Source organism: Thamnophis elegans, chromosome 6, assembly GCF_009769535.1.
Source record: "Thamnophis elegans isolate rThaEle1 chromosome 6, rThaEle1.pri, whole genome shotgun sequence".
In the NCBI taxonomy this organism is placed as follows: domain Eukaryota; kingdom Metazoa; phylum Chordata; class Lepidosauria; order Squamata; family Colubridae; genus Thamnophis; species Thamnophis elegans.
This window is the reverse complement of record NC_045546.1, coordinates 65,181,185-65,208,546: the sequence shown is the minus strand read 5'-3', so window position 1 is coordinate 65,208,546 and position 27,362 is coordinate 65,181,185. Positions and strand designations below refer to the sequence as shown.

General features: G+C 42.5%; 1 protein-coding gene across 1 annotated transcript in view; it reads right to left on the bottom strand.

Moving 5' to 3' along the window:
• Positions 1 to 27,362, bottom strand: part of DMD (dystrophin) — a 1,161,901-nt gene that overhangs the window by 200,762 nt on the left and 933,777 nt on the right. The window contains 1 exon segment of the mRNA XM_032219839.1: positions 16,466 to 16,526. Coding sequence (XP_032075730.1) covers positions 16,466 to 16,526 — 61 coding nt within the window.

Sequence of the window (27,362 nt, the reverse complement as noted above, 5' to 3'; positions counted from 1 at the left end):
TATAAAGAAAATTTATATAAAATATTTATAGATGGCACTTACCACCCTACTATGTTAGCTAAAATGTTTTAAAATATGTCTAGTAAATGTTGGAAATGTAATAAAAAAAAACCAGGCACATATTATCATATGTGGTGGACTTGTGTTAAAGCAAAAAAAAAAAAAAAGGGGGGGGGGTTAAAAATACATAAGTAGTACAGAAGCAGTGTAAACCAAATAAGCTTTCTTTTTATTTATGGAAAATATTTGGGTAAAGGATCTGCATATTTCTTGAATTTCCCTCCACCCACTCTGTACTTTCAATAAGCAGCTGCATGCACAAAGAACAATATACTCCCAAATAGAAGGCCGTAGAGTTTCATCAGATAAATCAGATAATTCAGTACTGGAAAAAGAAAACTTGAATAACAAGCACACACGTAAACCATATATAGAAAATAGAAATAAATAGAAAATTACAAATGCTAGAGAGAGTGCAACTGTTATCAAGGAACCTAATTAAGTTGAAAAGAAAGTTGTTTCTTATAAAATATCTGAATTGAGTGACACATGTAGAGGTAGCCATGAAAAAGAGAAGTATGCTCTGTTTCTTAAAGACTGATGAAGTAGACTAAAATTTTTTATTTGCTTATCCTCAAAGAAACTAACTGAATTCAAGTTTATTCCTGTCTATTCATATTGTTAATGAATGTTTAGGCACAGCAAACCTACTCCATTATCCCGATGTTCCTATTGCTTTGCTAGCTATAGATTGGCAAAAAAGAAATAAGGATGGAGAGACATGTTTATGTATTTGTTTGTCAATGTTGGAAGAAAAGATACAGCAGCTGAAAAATTTACACATGCTTGGCAATAGTCAAGGAACATGAATTGGCAATGGTCTTTGTATTCTTCTAGATTATTTTCTGCCTAAATTCCATTTGTTCTGACATCAAGTATCTAATGTTTCCCCATTTCTTCTAATATGTCAGATCTTGACTTTTACCTATACAGACTAGAAGATAATAGGAAGAAGAACCCAGAATGTAAATTTGGACTATATTGAAGAATCCTAAAACATGATTGGAATTCTTTGTCCAAATCCAGATTTGAGAACTAGCCAATTTTTCCCTAGTACAACTTCTCAAAGATCACAGAATTAGATACAAATGCATAAACCATTTATTGATTAGGTTTTCTTCAGATATGTAATAATTATAGCAATTCTTCCTGTTTGATCGTAAGTTCATAATGCTTGGTCCTGAAAAGACAACTGCATTGATTACAAAGGATTCATCCAGGCACAATGGGGACCATTTTTTGAGCCTTTTCAGTCATTTTAGGCTGTTTCTTGGGTCATTTTGGATGTTCAGTAGCAGTAAATAAATAGAGAGGGACATTGAGTCAAAGGCCTCAACAAGGTACAACTTCCCTCTCTATTTATTTACTACTACCGAACATGCAAAACAGCCCGAAAAATGGCTGAAAACTGCCTGAAAATAGACAAACAAAAGCCCAAAATGGCTCCAAAAAGTCCCGGAAAATGTTCTGGAGACCAGCCTGAAAATTGCTGAAAAATGCCCCCCAAAACATCCCCCCAAAACACCCCAAAACAGCCCCAAAATGGGCCAAAAAACAGCCTGAAAATGACTGAAAAGGGGCCAAAAATGAAGATTTTAAATCTTCAATTACCTCTCTTGAAACTGTACAACAATCATGGATTATGTTGAACAAATGTAATGTCTTTGATTACATTGATTTAAAGCCAAGATATGAAAATAAGGAAAACAAGAAAACTTCATCAAAAACTTGAATTGCCATAACATTGTCTTCCTAAAGCCCCCTGCTTCCTTCTTTGCTCCAATTACAATTTCTGTACTAATAAACTTTATGTCCAATTTTAGGATCAATTCTGAGAAAATAAGCTTGAAAGAGAGTCAAAAATCCTTCCACCCACTTGGACCTTTTCCTCATATCAGTACATCTCTTTGCAAAAGAAGGTTGTGCCTTAAAACACACATCTGTCTCTAAGCACATTTAGTTGGACAACAAGTCGACTCTTTGGGAAGAAATCAAGGAAAGGAGGGAGGAAAACCAAGAGACCCCTCCAAAGTAATGGGGTGGGGCAGGGAAGGAATCTTAAGTATCAGGGTAAAAGTGCCTTTTTTCCAACAATAGCAGTTCTAGAATAAATCAGATCAATAATAATGCCTGTCCATGTATCTCTCCTACTTAGCTTTTCCTCATTATTTGACTATTCCAGAATATAAATAAAAACAGAGGAGGACAGTTTTATGATTGGGAGAACTTTGTGTCTATTTTGAGGGTCCCATACTATAAATAAAAGAATGGAGGACAATTCTTGTGATTGAGAGAACTTTGTGTCTATTTTTAGGGCCAGAATGATCACAGCTCAATAACAGAGCATATATATTGCATATTCAGGCAAAGCAGAGCTGAGAAAAACTTTTGTTAAGATCATTGTGAAGATGGGGAGATTAGTGATCCTTAGATGCCTTTCTATATTTTTATGCATAAAGCATGTTTCTATTAGAGTCTTCCTTCATAGATAAAGTGCTCAGGATAATCTGTAATATGTTTTTTTAAGGAGAACAAAGGATCTTAATTTGCCCATTTTTGACAGAGTTTTTCAAACTTGCAATCCTAAAATGTGTAGACTTCTAGAATTGCCCAGACAGCATCCTGGAAGTTGAAGTCTACACATCTTAAAAGTTACCAAATTTGAAAAACACTGATCTATCGGATCAGGGGTATCCAACCTTGGCAACTTTAAGGCTTGTGGACTTCAAAACGTGCCGAAAAATGGGAGGGGCCAGCCAGTGGTGGGATTAGACCAAAACAGTCCAAACCATCTGAATCCTATCTCTGCTTTTGAAGTGAGTGGCCGGGAGGCAGGACTTGGTGTGATGAGTGATGTCAAGTTGGCCATGCCCACTCAGTCGAATGACCACCCAGCCACGCCTACCCAGCCAGTCATTAGGGCCGGTTGTTAAATTAAGGACAACTGGAAAGGTTAGATATACACAGCTATAGAAAAAACAAAGTGTAAGTCAGGAGCTGAGGAAAAGAAATGGTTAAAACAAAACTTTCACACTATTTTAAAGGAAGCATATTTTGCTAGGATTTTGGGGTTTGTTTGTTTTTTGCCTCTAGTACAATTGTCTGAGAAAAACCTTTTATTTGCAAACAAAAGCACACCAAAACATTTTCTGTTGACCTGAATACTAATGATGGAAGACTGTTGCTATGGTAAAGCTAATTCTAACACAGTAGCCTGTGGATTTCAAATGAACTGCCTGTTTTACCTCCTGCAAATGTCACTCATGAAATGAAAATCCATTAATGACTCACAAGGGTGCAATGTTCCACTTTAATTAGTATAATAAGGAACATTGATGCAAAAACTACAGGTCTGCAGACTGTGACAAGGCCTATACTATCACAGGTAATTACCAATGACAAGATACTTAGTTATTTTTTTTAAAGAAATATATTAGGATATTTTATGAAAAACATGCAAGATGTTTTTATTTAAGTCATTTGTGTAGCATATCCCACTGGTAAATGGGCATTTCTACCCACACCCAGGATTTCACAGTAAAGAAATAATTATATTGGTTCCCAAAAATAAATGTCAAATATCAAAATAGAAAATAAAGTTGCTGTTAAGTATGCAGGTCAACCTATAGCATTCCAAATCTATATCTTCTATGTTAGAAATGGAGAAATAGCATGTGATAACTTAAGATTAGTAATCAGTTCATGTACTGACATTCTTAGCACAAGCTTCACTAGTTATCTTTACAACCTTTTGAATTTTTAGAAGATGTCACAATGTTCACAAAGACCATGCATGATTTTGAGAAAGAGTGATTGTAAAAATCATCCTGCGCCTCGAAATGGCCGCCATGCCTGTCTACCTCTGTATGGTCTATCCAAGTATTGTCGATGCCTGGGGAGGAATTCCTCCTGTGGGCAGACAGGCCTGGGCCCTGAAAGGAAGGCCGGTTGAAGTATGGCACTGGATGAAAGGAGCCCCTCCTGTTGATGGATGGTAGGAACTTCCTCTTGTCTTTGGTCTCAATTAGGAACGGGTTGAGGGTCTCTCCAAAAAAGAGCTCTCCCTTGAATGGTGCCAAGGCCAAATGCCACTTGTGTCAGGCATCAGTCTGCCATTGACGCAACCAGAGCAGGTGCCAAGTCATTACTGTTGAGCCAATGGATCTAGCAGCAAATCTGGCGGTGTTAAGTGTGGTGTCCGCCGAGAATTGAACAGCAGCGGTGACTTTATTCAAGTCCTGATGCGATCTGACATCTGCTGCTGGAATTCTGTCTTGCATCTGGTGAATCCAAAGCAAGGAAGCCCTGTTAAAGAAGGAAGCGGTCGTTGAAGCGCGCAGCTGCCTAATGGGCCCTCTGGAATGTTTGCTCCACCCTTTTATCCTCTGGTTTGAGGGTTTCCTCTGTCTCTCCTGGCATAGTGGCTGGGGTATGCAAGGCTGCCATTGGTACATCCACTCTAGGGATTTGGAGGATCTTAGACAAATCTGGAGCCACATTATAAAACCTTTTGTCAAGAGCCGATGCATTAACAGCTATCCCCGGAGAGGACCACTGTTGCTGAACCACATCAATAAATAGAGGAAGAGATGGAATAACCTCTGCTGCGGTGGTCGGCTCTGAGAAGAGAGTGGTTGTAGGATCAGGTGGATTGGTAGAATCTGCCTGTATGGAAGTAGAACCCAGTTTAGCTGAGTTACGTGCCTTAAAGAGAAGTGACCGAAACAGGTTATGCTGAAATAGTCCAGTAAAGGCCAGCTGATCTGGCCCCATCTACTCATCATCTGAGAGTTGCAGCTCCTTCCTCCTCCTCAGAAATCTGAGAAGCTACTGGCTCAGTACAGCCCTCAAAGTCTCTCTGGCAATGGGGCTTAAGCCTGGCATTATGGTCGAAATGGGAACTTGATCCCATTGATGTCCTCCTAGATTGTTGGAGTCCTGCGCATTGACCTGCCTCATAGCTTCTGTGATGATGGCCTGTATGTCACCTGGAGCAGAGTGCAGAGGATTTATCTCAGGCTGAGGCCCAACTGTTGTGGGAGTAACTGTTGGCTCAGGAGCAGCTCTGTCCTTTCCAGTGGCCTGGCTAGAAGAGGTAAAGAGATGCTCAGATCAGCTACAAATCTCCAGAGTGCTGCACTGTTGCTAGGCAGAATAGAGCAGAGGGTAGATTCCTGCTCTCTGACTCCCTCTGGTGACAACTGAATTGCAGCTAGTGAGCTTGATTGGCTTGGCTCTGCTCACCCTTCTGGTAAAAGAGGCTGCCTTTGGTCTGCTCTAATGCAGTTCTTCTCTAGAGCCCTCTGCCTCCTACTTTCATCTTTTGGGGCAGCCTTAGATCCTTTGAGGACTTGTCCAGCTTTTTTAATTGATTTGGAGCTATCCTTCTTAATAGACTTGGAGGCTTGCCTCTTTCCTAGCCCCATAGTGGACATTCCTGCTACAATATTTTCAGCCTCAATTCCTGCAGCCGCTGTTTCTGACCCAGTGCTGGTGCCTGCAGCCTCCATGTTTGACTGGGAGGCTGTAAGAAGCTGATTGCCACTGGCAAGGCAGCTCTCCAAACCATGCTCTTTTGAGACTTCAAAGGGGCGAGGCTAATGCTGCAGGACTGATAAACCCTAGCACGGTGGCCTGGCTGTGGACTCAGGCAGCTGAGGCTCAAAGGAGGGGTTTCTTGGCTAAAAATCTTCTCCAACATGGAAACTGTTGTCCCTCAAGCCTCCAGAGATCAGCGCCAGTAAAGCAATTAACCACCGTCTCCTGCAATCATTCTAAAAGCTAAAGAGAGTGAAAGCTATCAAAATGGCTGCCACTGTCAGTGTCAATACCAGGTGAGACACTAAATGGCATGAAGCCTCAAATTTTCAACCGTCTTGATACAAGCCCAGGCAGCCAAAATAATTAAATGCAGTCCTCGAAAGGCTTAAAATCGACCGAAAAGTTCCTGCTGCTTAGTAATGATGGCTAGCTAAGCAGAGTGCTAGACTCTGCTGGCTATATTTAGTCCAACTGTCAATATCAAGGGAAAAACCACTCAGGCCTTGAGTCGAAACTCTGCCACTGAGGGAAGGCCAGCAACTCAACCTAGGAGAGGGAGTCAGCTGACATGTATACCAAATAAAAGTCCAATTTGTCTAATTTGAATTGAATAAATGTCCTTTTTGAATAAAATAGCAAGGAGAAGGATTGACACATCCATCCATGTTGAGTGAGACTGAGTCAAAAGCTGTGTAGCCCTGGCAACAGGGGCATGTAACAGCTCTGACAGACTCAGTCCAATCAGTGCAGATGAGGTCAACCCATTCCTGTATGCTATCTCCACCAAGATGGAGAAGAACCTTTTTCTAACAGTGACCACAGCATGATTGGATTTTGTCCCAATTTACATCCTTGCAAAGAAGACCATTGTCAGCATTGATTTCATTTAGTAATCAGGAAAGAAACCACTCAACTCCTTTTGAATTGAAATCAAGTGTACTTTTACTAATTATAAACGAACAGTTGCAAAGCTAAGCTGAATCTGGTTAATTAGGCGCGAAAGCGAATAATATCATGTATAACTCAATCCCCTCCCCTTGGCACCCCAGTCCATAGTCCAATTATAATGCATCCAACTGTCAGGTGGGAGATAACTTCAAAAGGCATCACCAGGATGGAATGCTGGACAGTTAACCTTGGCGGGAAACTCCCTTCTTCCACAAGCGCAGTAAGATGGTCAAAGAGTGTCTAAAATCTTCCTCCAGCACAGCATGATTCCCCTCCCAAATACCATGCCCCCCCCTTCCTGTTTCAATGGCAGCCAAAGCAGCAGCAAGCGGAGGCTGACAGCCATAATGACTGGACTCCAAATTACAACTTTAAAAAAGCCAACTGCAATCTTATAGCTGCCGACTTCTAATCTCTTGATTGGCACATTCTATTTAATGGCTGTAACACTGCTGAAGACCATTATAAAAACTTTTTGCTTGAAGTCAAAAGCGTCATTAAACTATATGTATCAATAGTAATCCCCCAAGCCAGGAAAAACAAATTACCCATTACAATAATGAAGCTCCAATCTAAAAAAAAAATATCTGGTGAAAAAACAAAAGTGGCTATGTAGCCAACTTCAAAAGCCCAGCTGCTGCTGAGATACTTGTTGGCTGTGGCAGGTGCTGCTGCTGGCCTTGCTGGGACTCTTTGCCCTTCTGGCATGGTGAGTGGAGCCCGAGGCATGCTGAGAGCTTGGCAATGATTCAGGCTGCCCAGGGAAGAGCCCACAGCCCAGCACTTATGAGGGTCTTGCGGGCGAGTCCCTTTATACAAACTAGTGTCTCTTTCAGGTAGGCAGAAACCCCGTCCCACCATGCAGCCGGCTGGTTGAGAATAGGGCAGTCAATGAGAACTGCTCCCTGGCTGGGCAAAGAACTCCAGCTGGAAGAAGCCTATTTTGGAATGCTGTGTGCAAGCCTGCATGGCTACTTAGTGCTGCAAGCACTGGCTACAGCTATGCCAAGCCCTGCGGGCTTCGGGCCCTGGGCCTGGTGAATGCTGCAGCTCTCGTGCCAGCTGTGCATGGGGTGAATCCAGTGGGATGTAATGGATGCTGCTAGGTAGCAGCCTGGACTGGGACTAGTGGGAGGTCAGGTGGCTGCAGAGCTACTACAGATGACCAGGGGCAGCCCCCTGCCTGCCTTGCACAGCCAGCACGAGAGCTGCAGCATCCACCAGGACCAGGCCCCAAAGAGTGCTGGGCTCAGTGTAGCTGTAGTCTGGCACCTACAGCACTAAGTAGGTGTGCAGGCTGGCGCTCAGCAGCCCAAACACTTGACAATGGAGGCTGGCGCCTATGGGGTGCCCAAGCATTTTTCACCCTGAGGGAGACAAAGCTTCATCTCCCTCTGGGCAAAAAGTGAACAGCAGAGCCAGATGGAGCCAGAGGTGATCTCAACAGGCCGCCCATCTTCCAGTTTACAGGTAGAAGCAACACGTAATCTCGCCCAGTAACATGAATTGCAGGCAATGCTGTCCCTTTCAAGCAAGCAATCAAATCTCTCTCTCTCTCTCTCTCTCTCTCTCTCTCTCTCTCTTTTTTTTTTTTCTCTCTCTCTCTCTCCCTCCCTCCCTCCCTCTCTCTCTCTCTCTCTCTCTCTCGGTGGGTGGGTTTTTGTGTGTGTGTGTAAGAGAGAGATTTGATCACTTGAAAGAGACAATGATGCCTGCAATTCATGTTATTGGGAGAGGCTGCATGTTATTTCTGCCGGCAAGCTGGAAGATGGATGGTGCATTGGGATCACCTCTGGCTCCACCTGGCTCTGTCGCATACTTTTCACCAGGAACTGGGTAAAGGGACCAATCCTCCCTGTTTTGACCCAGCTTTAGCAGAAGCAAGAAACAGACTCCTTGTCACCCCCCTTTATTTAACCTCTTGTGAATTAATTGCATTCACCCACTGAAAAGTCCAGGCAATAGTCCTTCAAGGAGTTAATAGCAGTACAGACCTTATTAGTATCTTGCAATAATTGGAAGGCCATGAGCTCCCAACTGAAAGGCTGCAAATTAAGTTCTGGCAGTCTTTGTAGCATGAAACACAATGAGCAAAATCTTCACAAATATGAACTGTTGTCTCCTATAACAACCACTCCCCTTTCCTTCTATTTATTCCCCAGCCAAGGAGGGGCCTTTCAGCATACACATATACTTTGCTTCCCGAGTTGACTCCTTGTCCTCTGTTGCTCACCTCTTCTAACTGCTCTGCACATACATGCATCTGGAATAGGCTCCAGCTATTCTTCCTCCTCAGTCATATCAGTCTCCAAAGGCAGCTGCCTCTTTGGTGGCTGGGAAATGTTGGGCGGCCTTGGCTCTATATCTGCATCCGACACAGAGCATCCATCAGAGCTGTTTCCAGACTCCAGCACTGGCCCAAGTTTCTCCCCAATCTCGTCATCGTATGAGTCTGCTGCCAGCTCCACTGGCAACTGGCAGGCCACAACACTCCCCTGCCCAGAAGCAACATCTAGCCTCTCCTGGTAACAAGAATTGCAGGCCCCTCCTCCTGGCTGCTTGCCTCAAAGGCCTCAACAAGATACAATCTCTATTTATTTACTACTATTGAACGGTGGCAAGAAAAATCAGAGCAACAGAGCAAAAGTCACTTAAATCTTGCTTAACAATGGAAATTTTGGCTCAGGTGTGGCTATAAATCAAGGACTACCACTAATGAGAATGTAGGTTAAGGAGCCTACTTTGCTCATCCCTTTGGGGTGACTTTTAAGAAACATTTCAAGATGAAAGATTTTGGGCACAAGTGGTGTTGCTGAAGCTGGTGTCAGTTGATGGGGCAGCCATACTCGACTGAGGGTTGCCAGAGAGAGGCAGAGAATCTGAACAAGAGCAGCGCTCCTGGCGAGAAGGCCCTTCAGTCACTTCTCATGTGAGGAGATGGGTTCTACCTGGCTGCCTTAGGAGTGAGAGGGAATAAAGAAGCTATCCAGCAGGCCAAATGTTCACTCACTTGTTTGCTGTCCTGCCTCCGCTCTTGCAAGCTACCTTTTCTCTTCCTGGCTCCCCTTGTCCCAGAATAACTCCCCTCTGTGCTAGCAGCTGCCCCCTTCTCCCTCTCTCCTCACTGCCAGATGATTCCATGTGAAGAAGGCCTCTGCGGCTGCACTTTTTAAAAAGGATTTTTAATGAAATATCAAATGCGGTGGCCAGATCCAATTCCAAGCCAAAAAAACAGCTTTCCCCTCCCCACCCAGCACATCTGCTTCGTCTTGCTAAATCGAGCTTAGAGTCTGAGGGAGGATGAGAAATGTAATGTGGGGGGGGGGGAGGACAGAAAGGTAGCAGAGCGAGGTCCATGAAGTACACTCAAGTTTCTTAGCATGGACCAGCAAAAGGCAGTGGGTGGTGGTGGCAGGGAATATAAAGGACAATTGGATCTCTCCAATGGTGCAGCACAGCGCTCCAGGCTTCAAAGAAAAATTCACTCCATTGCAAGGGGTGCAGCCTGCTTTCTATAACAGAAGAGCTTGCTAAGCTCTAGATCCTAAAAACAAGCCACAGTCCATGTGTCCACCTCCTGCCTTTCTAAAAGGAAACCTCTCCCCACTGCCCTGCTTGCTTCCACCACGGACTCACCGGATCACCTCACTTACCTCCACCCCATTTCCCCTCCTTCACAGGCCCCTTATTCACTCTCCCTGCTTCATCCCGGACAACCACCTCTTTCTTCCTCCAAGTGTACATACAGAGCAAACAAACACACATCTAATGGCACTAGAGTGACTCCCCCATGTGCCATCCCCTTGCAGAAGGTCCCGGAACCATAAAATGTGCGTGTCTGCTCTGTATGTATGTTTGGGGCCAAGGAGGAGGAGACAACTTGGCCAAACTTTTCAGCCTCCCTTCACATTACAGCTGCTCAGAAGGCTGCTGCCCCAGCCAGTCCCTTTAAGGTACTTCAATGCTGCCTGCCATCTGGCCCTGTGCAAAGGCAGCCAAGCAAGGCCACTGCTGCCAAAGGAAAAGGGCTCGATTCTCCCAGTCCCGGTCACTCCACATGCTGAAGCCTGGTGATGCAGGGGAGGGGGGACCTTGCTGTTGGCTGCCCTGCTCCCTCCTGTTGGTTTTCCAGCCTGCCAGAGCACTGCCTTCCCTGCTCCCGGAAGACATGGCCTCTCCACAGCTGGCCAAGGAGGGCACTGGCAAGGAAAGAGGTTTATAAGTGAGCGGGATCATGGGCAGGCAGATGTCCCAGGGCTGCACATGCACACTGCAGAGGATCAGCAGTCTCAGCAATAGCACAGCAATCTCCCAGAACCAATGCGTCTCCCCATCACGGCCTAAATGTGGAACCCGAGGCAGACAAAATGAGGCGGCATGAGGAGAAAGGCCCCTCAGAAGGTGAGCAGGCAGCATGTGAGTGGAAGGATGGCAAGAGCTAGGTGCAAAAGATGGCCGAGGCTTGCTGTGTGCAACCTGAGGGGAACCTTCAGCCAAGCATCTTACCTTTGTGGACAACTGTGGGTGAGCAAAGTGGGCAAGTCATGGAGATCACCTGGGCCATGTAGCTGGTGTGGTAGGGCATGGCAAAGGCAGGCAAGTGACCAAGGTGCAGAGATCAGCTGGGCCAAGGGAAACGCGTGGTCTGGGCAAGTGAGCGAAGGAGCAGAGAGCAGCTGGGCTGCAAGGATGAATTTAGGCACTGGACAAGGCAGGCAAGGCGAGATAAGAGTGTCTAGGAGGGGTGGGGCCAGCCAGTGGTGGCATTTGCTGGTTTGCCAGAACTGGTGCAAACTGGCTGAAGCCCAGCTCTGAAACTCATAAATGGTAAGACAGATTGACAGTTTCTATATAGATTGTAATCTTAAAATAACTATTTTGATAATCAAAGAACAATTTGAAAAATTTGAGGTTAGGTCTGTATCATGCTGTGGTTGAATATAATTAAATATTTTATATATTTAATTTTCAGCAACTTTTAATGACATAAAACTATAAATGTGGAAGAAATGAGTATTTATCCAAGTGTCAACTTGTAAAGCGTTGCCATGACTATTATCAGATTGGCATTTGAAGGAGGATTCCATGCATATCTTTGGCCAGAATCAGATCTCATATTTCTACAACCTAGTTTGTGAATACAATTTATGATGCATGACAGAAGGGAGGAGACAGAGGGGTAAAGTTCAAATGCAATTAAGTGAAAGCCAGTTTTGGCTCCTCAGGAGTACATGTCAGAATGTTGATCCTAATAAATGAATGGATTTCTTTTGAACTTTGTCTCGAGGCTCATAAATTAATTAGGTCATCTTCTGGGAACTTCACAGAGAGCCTGACTTTTAAAATCTATCAAGATTTCCGGGCTTCCTGAATTCTGGGCTCTCCAAGCACTCCCCCAATACCTGGGGTGCTTGGAAGGAAAATTAGGCAACCATGGCAGAAGGTAGATTATTGGAAGAAAGCCTGATTTCAGTTGAAGGAAGTTGGCCAGCCCCTAACTTCAGAGCTCCAGACGTCCACACAGAGATGTCTTTCCCAGCAGCAGAAGCAAGAAAGGATGAGTACTGGTGGAAATTAGCCCCTAAGGCAGCTGAAGTAGAGTTCCCTTACCCCAATTCCCAGATACAGGGAAGGGTCTCAAGCAAGCTGGCAAGGGTGGACTGTAGGTGGGCCTGGGCACAAGCCAGGCTCCCAAAGCCCCAGATGGAATCCCTGGGGAGTGCAATAGAGCAACTGAGGGAGAATTTTGACCGGCCCACCCTTCATGATGGGGGGCCCATCATGCTGCCCAAAAGAGAGGGGAGGGACATCTGATCCTGTTGAAGGGAGGAGACACAGACTGGAGTGCAGCTCCCCTCCCCTACCTGATCGAAGGAGATGGAGCTCACAACAAGTGGCAGCCACATCCGACAAAACCCCAGAGGCTGAACTGATTCCAATGGAATATCAGGACCTCGCAGAAGTATTCAGTGAGGCTGAGTGTGATGTTCTGCCTCCTCACTATGAGACAGACTGTGCCATCGAAATCATCCCCGGAACAAAACTACCCAAGCCCAAACTGTACACCATAATACCCCGTGAAATGCAAGAGATGCATAAATACATAGGCAAAAACCTAGCAAGGGGCTCATTGAGCCAGCCAAGCAACAGGTCGCGGCACCAGTCCTCTTCAAAGAGAAAAAAGATGGAACTATGAGATTATGTGTGGACTTTCAAGGAATAAATGGGGTTTGCGTACAGAACCTACACCCAGTCCCCCTCATGAAGGACATGCTATCTCATCTAGCCAAGGGAAAAGTCTTCACCAAACTAGACCTCAGAGAAGCATACTATCGAGTACATATCAGAGAGGGAGATGAATGGAAAACAGCATTCAACTGCCCCCTAAGGAGCTTTCAATTCAAAGTGATGCCTTTCAGACCGCAGGGTCCCCCAGTGGTATTCATGTAGTAAATAAATGAGGTGCTGCACGAGCACCTCTACAAGGGGGTCCTCATCTACTTGGTGACATCCTTATCTACACTGAGACGATGGACAACCACATACCCCTGGTCCACCAAGTACTGGAAAAACTTCTGGCAGCCAACCTGTACGTCAAGATATCAAAATGTGAATTCCACCATGCATGGTTAGACTACCTGGGTTACCGAGTGTTAAATGAGGGAATAGAGATGGACCCAGCCAAAGTACAAGCCGTCTTAGGTTGGCAACCCCCTCATACCCACAGACAGCTACAAAGCTGACACCAAGCAACTCTTCATGATCCAGGGAGGCACCAGCAACATTGGCAGTGGGAGCGGTGCTACTCCAAAGAAACAATCAAGGAAACTTACAACCCTGTGCCTACACCTCCTGCAAGTTCACAGACACAGAGGAACGATGGGCCGCATGGGAAAAGGAGGATTTAGCAGTGAGATGAGCACTGCTAACCTGGAGACACATGTTGGAAGGGGGGTAGAAACTGTTCGAAGTCGGGACTGACCACAAAAATCTGGAGGCACTTAGGACCTGACAGAAACTACCACCCAAACAGCTCTGATGGGCTCAATACTTCAACTGTTTTGATTTTGTTTTAAAGCACATTCCAGGGGAGAGGAATTTTCTAGCTGACGCCCTCTTCCGCATGCTCCAGTACAAATGCAAACAGGAGCACGTAGTGGATGCCATCATTCCCTCTACTCAAACTGCTGCCCAAGCAACCACCAGGTGGCAATGCCGAGACCAGCAAGACCAACTCGCAAGTGACCTAACCACAAGGCTAAAAACCGAACTGCTAGCAGACCCCTGGTTCCAAAACAACCAACACAACTTGATGAAAAGAGATGACCTTGCATGGAAGGGGATGAAACTCTATGTCCCAGAATCCCTACGCACCCTAGTTCTCCAGAGGAGCCACGACGCCAAACCAGAAGGCCGCTTTGGGTTCCTAAAGACTGTACACTTAGCCCGGAGGCAATTCTGGTGGCCTGGCATAAAGAAAGATGTGGATAGTTACATGAAAAGTTGCACCATCTGCGCCACAATGAAGAGATGACTGGGAAACTCCCCTGGGCTGCTGCAAACAGTAGCAGAGCCAAAGAGGCCATGGGTGGAGATCGCAATGGACTTTATAGTAGAGTTGCCAAAAAGTGGGGGAAACACGGTGATTTGGACTGTAATAGACCTGTTCTTTAAACAGGCACACTTCATACCCTGTAGAGGACTACCCTCGGCTCACAAGCTGGCTAAACTGTTTGTGAAGCATATCTACCAACTGCATGGAGTACCTCGAAGAATTATTTCAGACAGAGGGATCCAGTTCACGGCTAGGTTCTGGAGGGAGTTCCTGTGGTTAATTGGGTCATTGCAGGGTCTTACTTCAGCTTTTCATCCGAGCACCAATGGTGCAGCAAAGAGACTGAATGCCATGATGGAGCAGTACCTGAGGTGCTATGTGAACTATCAGCAGTCCAATTGAGCAGATCTTTTATCTTTTGCTGAGGTTGCGTACAATAATGCTGTTCAGTAGGACAGGACTCACACCATTCAAAGTAGTGAGCAGCATGGACTGCGTCCCAATGTCTGAGTATCCAAGAGACCCCCCAATCAGCTTGACTGATTGGATGTTGATGCTGAAAGCAACTTGCAGAAATGTCCAAAAGGCACTGGTTAAAGCAGCACAAACTTATAAGAAACAGGCAGATAAACACCAGGCTCCACAACGGCCATTCCGGGTGGGAGAGAAGGTTTACCTCTCCACAAAATATTTGAGATTAAAACTGCCTAGCAAGAAACTGGGACCAAAGTTTATGGGACCATTCTCCATAGTAAAGATCATCAACCCAGTCACAGTGCAATTGAAACTGCCTTGTTTGGTGGGGAAGATACACCCGGCATTTCATAGTAGCCTCTTAACACCCGTGATTGGATCCACTCTGAGACTACTACTCTGGGAGCCCCCAGGCCCTATGGTCATAGGAGACCAAACCCATTATGAAGTTCAATGAGTCCTTGATTTGAGTTGGCACAGGAGACAACTCTAATACTTAATCAAGTGGAAGGGCTACCCCTTATCAGAGACATCTTGGGTAAAAAGTAGTAATATCCAGGCTGATTGCTTTATAGCAAAATTCCATGAAGAAAATCTAGGCAAGCCTGGAGGAGGAACGCATCCTTAAATTATATATCTGTACTCAAATTGTCTTTGTGTCACACAAGTCGCTTTTGGGAAGTGAGGGGAGCTGGATGTCAACTTGTAAAGCATTGCCATGACTATTATCAAGTTGGCATTCAAGGGAGGATTCCATGCACGCCTGAATCGGATCTCATATTTCTACAACCTAGTTCTTGAGTATGTTCTTTCTTCTTGAGTATGTTCATTCTTTATGATGCATGATAGAACGGAGGAGATAAAGGGGTAAAGTTCAAATGCAATTAAGCAGAAGCCAGTTTTGGCTCCGCAGGAGTATATGCCAGAATGTTGATCCTAATAAATGAATGGATTTCTTTTGAACTTTGTCTTGAGGCTTGTAAATTAATTAGGTCATTTTCTGGGAACGTCACACCAAGCTAGGTAGCATCTGTTTTTCATTATCAAAGCAATATTATATAATCTAGAATCCAAAATATATTTTTCAGCTATAAAGTTTAAAAATTGCTTAAATAAATTGATTGATCCATTTTATGACCAAAACATTTTATCGGGAAGCATATTATTTTTCTGCAACACTCTAAAATAACCTTATTTAAACTTCTGCATATTCAATTTATAAAATATGTTTTTAATATTAGTATAATTGTATTCCAAATGTAATAAACAGATTTAAGAAGTAGCTTTTTTCTAGAAATAAAGCTTATATAAAATTGTTAGTTCAGTAGATTCTGCTCCTAACCATAGTGTCAGCAAAAGAAGATGTTTGCATGCTGTTCAGACTTTACTCAGCAGGAAACGCACCACATGCTCAGTATTACCAAACACACCCTGTCCTGTGCTATAGGACATATGCCCACAAAATAAAATGCAATATGTACAAGTTTGGCCAAATTAGTTTGATATCTTAACACGGAAAAAAATATAATGTTTCTAGTAATAAAAATACAGTCATAATGCATTAACTAACATTTTGTTGATCTTTCATGACAGCCAGTTTAATGTGGATACTGCATTCTGCCTAATCATAGGCTGATTACCACTGAAAAATGTTTAAGGTACATGACGATTTGTATAATGAAAACATAGTTGAGTTTTAACAGCAAGCAATCTTCACAACTTTATTTTTTAAAATAATAACTTTGCTGCTCATGATGATAATAGACGGCAACTGAGGTATCAACCAGTATTGTTCACAGGAATGGAACCCTCGTGATTTCAAAGTAAATTAAATTAATTACCTGATAAACTCCCGAAGGTTAAGCATTATGCGTGTTTAATACTTACTTGATATAGTAGGGCACTTTGTTTGGTGATATGGCCCTTTCCCATGGGTCCTGGACAGAAGCTGTTAATTAAAAAAACACACACAAAAATGGAACATAAAATAATCACAAATGTATTTAGTTCAAGTTCAAAACAAATATTATTATTACTAATTATTATCTTAATCTTTATGATTAAAATGTTAGTTCACTCTTTATTCAGTTGTCCATGAAGACAGGAAGCACTAACATGTGTTCTGTTTTAATCTTAGTAAAATTGAATTTATTCACTTGCAAAGATAAATGCAAAACCTTTTCAGTTATTAAATAAAAGAAACAAAGAACAATATCTCGCTATTACTGGTCCTTGGGAAGAACTTGATAGGTGGATAAAAATTCCAAAACTATTTTAGCCATCTGGCTTTAATAATAATAGTATTGAGAACTTGATACGAATAGAGGCCAACACCAGGTAAATAACTGCAGTTGTAATTTCACATTGTTATGAATCTAATAATGCCATGAAAGAAGTATATTGTGCAGCATGTGATTTATATTTGTATTCTATAATTCAGTTTATATATAAAGTTCTCAAGTTATGATTGTAATGGAGTGTTCCCATCACAGTCATTAGTCATGATGGTCATAAAATGAATCAGTTATGTGACCAATCAAATTTTACAATAGTTTTTGTGGTGCCTGTATAGTGGCTGTCAAGCACTGGGGAAATCATGAGATTCAGGCAGTTCAAATAATAAAATGATGCGTTTAATAGGGAAAGGGCCTATGAATTTAGGTCCTAGTTTCTTTGAGGGTTGTAAGGACTGTATGAACTTAGTGGACAAGTTTACTCTATCTCCTACTTTGAATGGCTTGGGGTCTACTCTCTTTTTGTCAGCCTATGCTTTAAAGGCTGCTCTGGCTTGAGAACTTTTCTTACTACTGGCCAGGAACAGGGTGAAAACGGTACTGGAGTGGATTGCATTGTTGTAGGCAACCTCTGCAAAGGGCAGAAGGGCAGATCCTGTTGGTAGTTGATGAAGCATCTTAGGTACTGTTCCAGTACTGAATTCATACACTACATCCATTCCAGTGATGTGCAGTCACTAGAGGCAGGGGAGGCGGGGCCTCACCAGTCTCCTTAGGAAAAGGAAACAATTTTTAAAATAATTAAAAAGGCCAGGGTAGTTGCTCCCAGACTCTAAGTCACAGTGACTCTGAGTCTGCTTATTGCAGTTAGTAGGAGGAGGCTAGAGAACTATGGGCCTTCTTTGCATAAGGAATTTTTCGCCTTTTAAGAGTCAAACAAGGGTTAAAAAACAAAAAATTCTGTATGCAAATGAGGCATGTGATTCTCCCGCCTCCTCCTGCAGAGGGCACTTTGTTTAGAGCCTATTTTAAAACATTTAAGCAGAGTCATCCATGTGGTGACTCTAGCAGCAACTAGCCTAGCCTGCCTGGCCCCGGCTAGACCAAATCTTGCATTTTTGACGCAGCTGGAAGGTATGTGGGTCAGAGGGAGGGGGCAGGGGGAAGGGATTCGATTTATTTGTAATTTAAGTAATTGTAATTTGTTTTTATTATGTGTATGTGTGTGTGTGTGGGTTTTTTTTTTACCCGACACTGCTGGCGCGAGGGCTGGCAAATCTATTTTTATTTTTCATTTTTTTATTTTTTTATTTTATTTTATTTTTTAAAGCCATGCCGCCTCGGTGCGCCATAGAGTGAAAAATGTCCTGGTTTGTGGCTGGGCGGCATGCACTTTAAAGTGCATGCTGCCACCCCCCGCCAGCAGCTTGGGTGTCCCGGCTCCGTCCGAGTTGAAGAAAGCGGAGGATTGTTCATCAGAGGACTGGGGGGGCAAGAGTTGGTGGAGTGCGGCGGTGGCGAGAAGCAGTTGGAAAGTGAAGATCCAAATGCTGGGGCTTCAGGGCTTCGCCGGGGCTTTCGAGTCACTAGGTATGGGGTGGGTGGGGGATGGGGAAGACTATTGGTGGTATCTTGTTTACTTTCAACCACTTGCGGGTGAAAACTGATGTGTTTGTGTGCGCGTATCATATGACTGTTAAAGTTTACAAGGCATCCCAGGTTTAAAAACAGGTGTGCTGATTATCCGCTTGGTACACTTCACAATTAGTTCATCGGGGAAAGGAATCGCTATTAAACAAAAGGCTGTGGGCGGGGGGATGTCAGAAGGAGCCCGCGAGGTACTCGGGATTTGAGTCGTTTGACTCGTTCCTCGATGGTGCAAAAAGAGCCTTTTGTCTTTGACTTTCTTTAAAGAACCACTGAAATTCCTCTTTGAAAGGACGATCTGTAGGTGGGGGAGGGGGAGATTTCCTGCACTTCGGCAGCAGCGTCTCCTCGCAGGGCTTCTTCCGATGTCCCAAGTGTATGGATTTTCATGCCTATAAGAGGTGGCTTCTCATCTGCATATTCACACTGAAGGCTCGAAATGGGGTGTTTTTGCAAACGGCTTGAAAATGTGGAGGAGGATATTCCTGCCTCTCACCCTGTTCTGAAGGTCAGCACAGACTGAAAACAGGATCAGAGACAAAATCCCCCCCTCCCCATTTTCAAGCCGTTTGCAAAAACGCTACATTCTGATCCTTGACATTATCCAGGATTGCAGGATTGAAAGCATGGAATGGGGCGTTTTTGCAAACCGCTTGAAAATGGGGAGGGGGGATTTTGTCTCTTATCCTGTTTTCAGTCTGTGCTGACCTTAAGAACAGGGTGAGAGGCAGGAATATCTCCCTCCACATTTTCAAGCTGTTCGCAAAAATGCCCCATTTCGAGCCTTCCACATATTCCAGGATTGCAGCATTTGAAGGATCGGAATGGGGCATTTTTGCAAACGGCTTGAAAATGTGGAGGGGAGATTTTACTTTACATTGTGATTTCACCAAGGCCAGCCCTTTTCAATCTCCCTCCCTGTGCCCGTTTTCAAGAAACAGGCTTTTAGCCGCTCCGGCGCTTTGTCCAACTCCATGTCGGAGTTGGACAAAGTACCGCAGTGGCCAAAAGCCTCTTTCTTTCTTTTTGCCTCACCAGCCTTTAACCTCACCGCACGTCACTGATCCATTCGTATGAAGATGGTGACTCAAACTCAGACCTTGATCCGTACCCAGGGGGCTTAGAAAAGCCATTCAAAATGTTGACATGAACTGAACCCCACCAGTCGGAGATAATTCTTTGGGGAGCTCCATGCAGACAATACATATGGTGTAGGAACATCTAAGCTAGGGCTTTTGCAGTAGGGATTTTCTGGCATGGTATAAAGTCCTTGGAGAATAAGTCAGTCACCACCCAGATGACAGTGTTTCCTGCATTTTTGGGCAGTTCTACGATAAAATCTCTCTCCAGGGTGTTGAAGGCCCAGCTACTGCTTGTAATAGTCCTGGGATTTTCCTTCTTTTTTCTGCTGCACAGATTGGGCAGCTGCCCACGTAGCTTTCTAAGTCTGTTTTTAAAGATGGACATCAGAGCTGTCTCTTTATTAGGTGTAGCATTTTTACAAATCTGAACTGGTGAACTAATTTTGAGTTCTGATAGCTTTTCATAAGGTCCAATCTTTGGCTAGCTGGGATGTACAACTTCCCACCCTGCCACATTAGGCCGCCTTTTAGTAAGCAAGTGTCTTTATGAGCCTGGAACCATTTGTCAGTGAGCAGGGCTTCCTTAAACACTTGAGTCGTGGTGTTGTCCATTGGGGATCTGTTTTTGCTTCTGCTCTGGTCATTACTCTGACTGCTAGCTGAGAGACAGGGAACAAGGGTTTGACTACTTCTGATTTTATGCTATTATATTATGGCAGTCTGGATAGGGCATTGGCTAGGAAATTCTTCCCCCCAGGAAGGTATTTGAGAGTGAAATTGAAGCATTTGGCATATTGGGCCCATCATACTTGCTTTGGGGATCATTTCTTTTTTTTTTTTTTGAAAAGTTTTATTGTTTTAATTAAACAAAAACACAAAAAAAGAATCATCTTTCGTTACATCTTGCAGAAAGCGTGTTGATTGGTTACAGGTACATTTTGTGTGTTTCTTCCACAATCATTACATATACTTCATTCGAATTGAATTGTACATTTTAAAATTTATGTATTTTACTATCACTATACCACAATTCTCATTTGATTACAGTTACTTAAACGTGCTTTTATCTGAAATCATTTGTATTTAAAGACAAACCACCTACTGGCATACATTCGCAATCTCAATAAATCTCCCATGACTTTACACCTTTATAACATATTCTAAAATAAAGTCAGTTAGTAGGATATCTAAGCATTCCCTCCCCCCTTTTGCCCCCAACTCACAAATTAAAGCTTATGCCCAATTTGCTTTTACTGGTACAACACACACATATATATATATATCATTAAGCATTATCCATTAACATTTCCTTGTTATCATTGTAGTTAACTAAAAATTATTTACTATTTGTATCACTTCTCCTCTCCTCAGGCCCAAAAAAGATTAAACCTTTATAGCAAGCTCTAAACAAAAAATTTATTAATGATTTATAAGTCTTTTCCCTAAGTACCAAATTACAATTTATAGCCAGTTTATTTTTACTAATTAAGGTTGTCATTTCATTATTATTATCGTAGTTAATTATATGTTAACAAAATAAATATTTAAAATCTAAAACAATCTAAAAAATGCTAACATTCCTACTTATTAATCACCACAAGTATCAATTATTTACTATTTGTATTGCATCTCCTCTGTTCAGACCCAAATTAATTATACCTTCATAACAAGATCTAAACAAAAAATTATTAATAAGATTTATAGGTCTTTTCGCTAAATCCCAATTTACAATTTATGGCCAGGTTATTTATCCTAATTAAGGTTAACATTTCATTATTAATGTCATAGTTAATTATATGTTAACGAATAAACATTCAATGATAATCTAAAACAGTCTACAAAATGCTAAAATCCCTACTTATTAATCACCAAGGATTAGCTAACTTTTTATTGCCAACTATCATTATCAACCTGTATCTTTCCAGTAGCAAAATGGTCTTATCTCTCTTGCCAGTTGTTGTGTCAATTATCTTTTCAGCTCCTTTCCAAAGTTATGAAATTCTCTCCACTTTTTATTGCTTAGAAAATCTCTCATGTACTCTCGTTGCCCTTGAATTGTTATTAACATTAGCTTATCTTTGGTTGTCAAAGTTATTTCTGAATAGATTTGTCTTCTTAACTTCATCTTTTTTGCTCTTTTTTTCTCCTGTATCTTGAAATTTGGGATAAAGCTCCAAATTGTCAAATTCACTTTTCCGTCTTCCCTTCTTTCCGCTTTCACCCACATTTGCTCCATTAATGAATTCATCTGTTATCTTGTCTTTATCTTCTGTGTTTTCATTCTCTTCTTTAATTTTTGGGGCTCCAACCCCATCATCTTTTGCTGTGATAAACAATAGTCTATCCAATTTCTTCTCAAATCTCTCAAATCCTTCTAAAATATTTTGAATTTCAACCAGGATGTTTTGAAATTTTAAGTTTTCCTCATCTGAATATTGATACATCTTTCCAAAAGAAAAGAAATATAAAAAAGAAAAAAATGAGTCTAATAATCACTGCCACTCTAGCCTTTTTTTCTGAATATATCTATATTTATTTTGAGTCATAAGCACAAGTTCTTTTATATTTTTCAAAGTAGAAGGGTTCTTATCTTTTTCTTTCCTTTTCCTTCTCTTGCCAAAATATTTTCCAAGAGCACCTGCAAAATGCAATTCGTGCCCTTGAGTCTTTATCCGGTTTTATAAACAAGTTCCAAACCCTTCCGTTACAAAGTCAGTGAAATCAAATAAGAGTGAAACAAAGGATACATTGTTTCAAGGGGAAAAAACTTCAAACTCAGGCTTCTGAATGGCAGATTCAACTTTTTTATACTTTCCCTTAATTTTATGGAAAACAAAAATCTTTAAGTATCTTTAATATAATTTCATAGCAAATATAAAGAGGAATTTGTTAAAATAAAAAAGAGTTTTAATTTAAGCCCCCCCAAAAAATAAAGTGGTGGAAAATAAAGGAAAAAATCAGTCCATTCACTTCAAGTGGAGAAACAGGAAACGTTACAATCACTTCAATCCACAAAACATTGTTGCAAGCAAAAACAAAAACTGTCTAAGGCAGTCCAGTAAGCATTAAATTCACCACTTTATTCTTTACTTAGAGACTAATTTATCTTTTTTTAAATAAAGGTTTCTTTGGGCAATCTTTCTCAAAGTAAAAAAAAAACCTCACCCGATGGACTCACTTTCACTTCCTTCCTTCCAGAGCCGTCTCCAACTTCGTCAGCCTGAGGGCTGCCTATTTGCTGCCGGTTTGAAGTGCTTCCCTTGGATCAATCAGGGATTTTGCGGTGTCCCTGAGACCAGCAAGGCTTTCTCTTCCTGGTCATCATCTCTCCGGGATGGTTTAGGTCCTGCTGGACCATCCAGAGGCAAAAGGGTCATCGGTGGTCTCAGACTGTCAAGACTGCATGATGTATCATCGCAACGTTGGCTCCTTCCCTCTTTGGGGATCATTTCTGTGGGTGTTTTAAGAGCCTCTAGATTCTTGTGATCAGTCCATACCTGGAAAGGGTTCTTACTCCCTTCCAGAAAATTCCTCCATGTGAGAAAGGCCCAGTGGACTGCATACACCTCTTTCTTCCAAACAGCTCACCTCTCTTCAGTGTCTGTTAATTTTTTGGAGGTGTATGCACAGAATCTACTCATTCTCTTGGAGAAGAACTGCCCCGACTGCCACATTGCTGGCATCCATCTGAATAACAAAAGGTTTTTCTCTGGATGCTTTAACACTGGTTCTGCCAAAAATGATCTCTTTAGCTTTTCAAATGCCGTTTGGCATTCCATGGTGCAGTTCAGTGGTTGCCTCGGTTTGGGTTTATCACCCATCCTTGGTTTTTAACAAGTTAGTGATGGATAGTGCAATTTTGGCAAATGCCAGCATCCCCACCTCCACAAATACTTTCCTAAAGTGCCAGGTCTTTACAGCTCTTCGGAAGCCCAATAATTACATGATTTTGAATTCATATTGGTAATAGCATTTTAGCTTGAACATATGGTTCCAGAATCTTATATCCATAATTATTTCTTTCCAAAATGAAGTCATGTAATTACATTTGCTATAATGAAATGCTTTTGAAGTAACAACAGTTTTTGACATTCTGCATAATTAGATTTTATGCTCTTTCAGTAGATTTTGCAAATACTGTACTAAGCAATGATGTGTGGTGAGCTTTATGGCTGGTGAGGCAGCAATTTTTTTGGACTTGTGGACTTCAACTCCCAGAATTCCACAGCCAGGCATGCTCAGTTCCGATTTAAAGCGACAGCATTTTTTCCCCTTGCAAAATAAGTTTTCTTTCATTCTTTTTCTTCTCCCTCCCCCTTCTTCCTCCCTCTCTCCCTCCCTCACCCCTCTCTCAAACTGTGGCACGACAAAACCGCGAAGCCCTTATCCGCGGAGACATAAGCGCGTTGCTAAAGCCGCGATGTCATCACCGCGTGTCATCACCGCTGCGACAACAGCGCGGCAACAGAAGGGCGCTTTAAAACGGCACCGCGGCAGAAAGCTGATTTCAATTAAGGTAAGGATTAGGATTAGGTTTAGGGGTTTGTTTTAGGGTTAGGTTTAGGGTTAGGTTTAGGGTTAGGGCTAGGGTTAGGTTTAGGGTTAGGTTTAGGGTTAGGTTTAGGGTTAGGTATAGGGTTAGGTTTAGGGTTAGGTATAGGGTTAGGTTTAGGGTTAGGTTTAGGGTTAGGTTTAGGGTTAGGTTTAGGGTTAGGTTTAGGGTTAGGTTTAGGGTTAGGTTTAGGGTACTGAGTGCTTGGGAATGCGCGGATTTGCCCTCCGCGATTATGTCATCGCGGTAGGGTCGCGTTTTTCCTTAGCGCTTCGAACGGCGCGAATTAGTCTTCGCGCTTATGTCTCCGCAGATAAGGGCTTCGCGGATTTGTGGTGGAACCCTCTCAAACAGACACACACACAAACAGAGAAGTTGGATCCCTCTCTCACTCACTCTCAAACAAACAAAAACACAGAAGTTGGATTGGATATATTTTCCAATGGCTTGAAAGCAGCTCCTCTGCCATACCCCCCCCATTCCCCTGCTGCCTTCCAATCCGAGCCTTTGATTGCAGGTGGAGCCATGTTGCATTTTCAAACTTGTAATCAGTGAAGTTGGGCTTATATACTTTTATCCAGCTGTGTGTGTGTGTGTGTGTGTGTGTGTTTGTCTGTGTGTGTGTGTGTTTGAAAAGGCAATTTGGCTCTGCATGCAATCAAACTTTTTGAATTCCTCCCCCCTCCCCACACACGGACCTTTTCCAGCTGTTTCAGAGAGGATTTCAACTCTGCTCTTGCCTGCCATCATGAAAAAAAAAATATAAAAGGAGAAAGGCAAGAGCTCTGAGGTCAGACTGAGCTAGTTGCTCCCAGAGAACTCAAAAAGCCTCTTAAAAATGCCCTTTACAGGAGGCGAGAGAACCACGTGCCTCCTTTGCATAAGGAATTTTTTGCCTTTTAACCCTTGCTTAACTCTGCTCAAGTGATCATAAAGATAGAGTAAAGGAGGCACGTGGTTCTCTCGCCTCCTCTTGCAGTTAAGCACTAAGCAAAGTTATCCACTGTGACTCTGGCAGCAACTACCTCTGTCTTTTTCCTTTTAAATGTGTTTTTCTTTTTCATGATGACAGCGGTGAGGCCCTGCCTCCCCTGACTGCACGTCACTGGTACTAAGAGATATCACTTGAGTAGTGATATTTCTTTCATCAAGATCTAATACTTTGCTTATAAATCGGCTTTCATCAGTATCATATGCAATGGAAAAGAAAAGTTGCAAAGCAGGGATTCATAGACATAACGTCTAACACAATTCCAGGCAAATGAAATGAGGCAGATTGTTCCTACACTGGCTTAGAAAAAATCATAACACTATTTTCTAACTTTCATCTAGAGGCACCATATCAAGCTACTATATCCTTCTTTCCCCAGACTTTACATTGTGGCAAGACAAAACACAGCAGCATCAGATTTATATCTATGACTGGTAGTAGAACTCCAGAATTTCTGGTAATAAATAGATATTTCATGATTTATTCTGTCAAGAAAAAGGCCAGGATTTTTTGATGCAAATTATATATTAAACATTAATTTATTCCTTGGAATCCTGGAGTGTGCCAGGCCTTGAAATAAGACTGTGTCATATCTTATTGTGAACACCATTGGACGATCACTATTTTTCATTTTTTTAATCAGTTAACAGACACAGCATGTTACAAACTACTCTCAGACAGAAACTTGATTAATAATCCCACACAGTGCTTAAATTCTATTTTTATGGCATTTCTCCTTTTTCTTTAAATAGATAGATTAAAACAGTTGGAAGGGACTTTATAGGTCATCTGATCTAACACCCTCCCCCCTGCTCAAGAAGGAGACCCTAAACCATTTCTGACAAATGGCAGTCCAATCTCTTCTTGAAAGTCTCAAGTGATGAAGCTCCCACAACTTCCAAATGCAAGCTGTTCCATTGGTTGATTGGTCTCACTGTCAGAAAGTTCCTTCTTATTTCTAGTTTGAATCTCTCTTTGATCGATTTCCATCCATTATTCCTTGTCCAGCCTTCGGGTGCTTTGGAAAATAGCTTGACCCCACTCTTCTCTGTGGCAGCCCCTCAAATATTAGAACACTGCTATCATGTCTCTCCTGGTCCTTCTCTTCACTAGACTAGCCATGCTCAGTTCCTATAACTGTTCTTCCTATGTTTTAGTCTCCAGTCCCTTAATCATCCTGGTTGCTCTCCTCTGTACTTTTTCTAGAGTCTCAACATCTTTTTATAGTGTGGTGACCAAAACTGGATGCAGTACTCCAGGTGTGGTCTTACTAAGGCTTTATAGAGTGCTATTAGTACCTCACTTGATCTTGATTCCATCCCTCTGTTAATGCAGTTTAGGATTGCACTGGCTTTTTTGGCTGTGGTTGCATACTGCTGGCTCATATTTAGCTGGTTGTCCACTAAGACTCCAAGATCCCTCTCACAATCATTGCTATTAAACCTGGTTTCACCCAATTTATATGTGTACTTTTGGTTTTTCTTACCTAAGTGTAGAACTTTACATTTCTCTACATTGAAATTCATTTTGTTAGATAGGGCCCAGTGTTCAAGCCTGTCAAGATCCTTCTAGGCTCAGACTAATAGCTGTTAACTATTCCTGCCAGCTTAGTATCATCTACAAATTTGGTAAGTTCCCCTTCTATTTCCTCATCTAAATCGTTTATGAAGATATTGAAGAGTATTGGGCCTAAGACAGAACCTTGTAGTACTCCACTGATTACTTATCTCCATGTAGACTTAGACCCATTAAGTACAGTTTAAGTACTCATTGAGTACAGTTTGTCAGCCAGTTGCAAATTCATCTGGTGATGAAGCTATCTATCCCACTTTTTTCTAGCTTATGAAGAAGTAGATTGTGGTCGAATGGTTTGCTGAAGTTTAAGTATATTATGTCCACAGTATTTCGCTGGTCTACTAATTTAGTCACTATGTTGAAGAATAAAATAAGATTGGTGTGGCGTGATCTGTTTTTAACAAACTTGTGCTGGCTGCTAGTTATTACTTCACTCATTTCTAGGTGCTGGCAGGCCTGTTTTTTTATTATCTTTTCCAGTACCTTCCTGGGTATTGATGTTAGGCTGATTGGTCTGTAGTTTCCTGGGTCTGTTTTTTCCCCTTTTTTGAAGATGGGAACCACATCAGCTCTTTTCCAGTCCTCTGGTAGTTCCCCGGTGCTCCAGGATTTTTGAAAGATGTGATGCAGTTCTGAGATGACATCTGCCAGCTCCGTTAGAACTGTGGGATGTAATCTGTCAGGTCCTGGTGATTTGTATTCA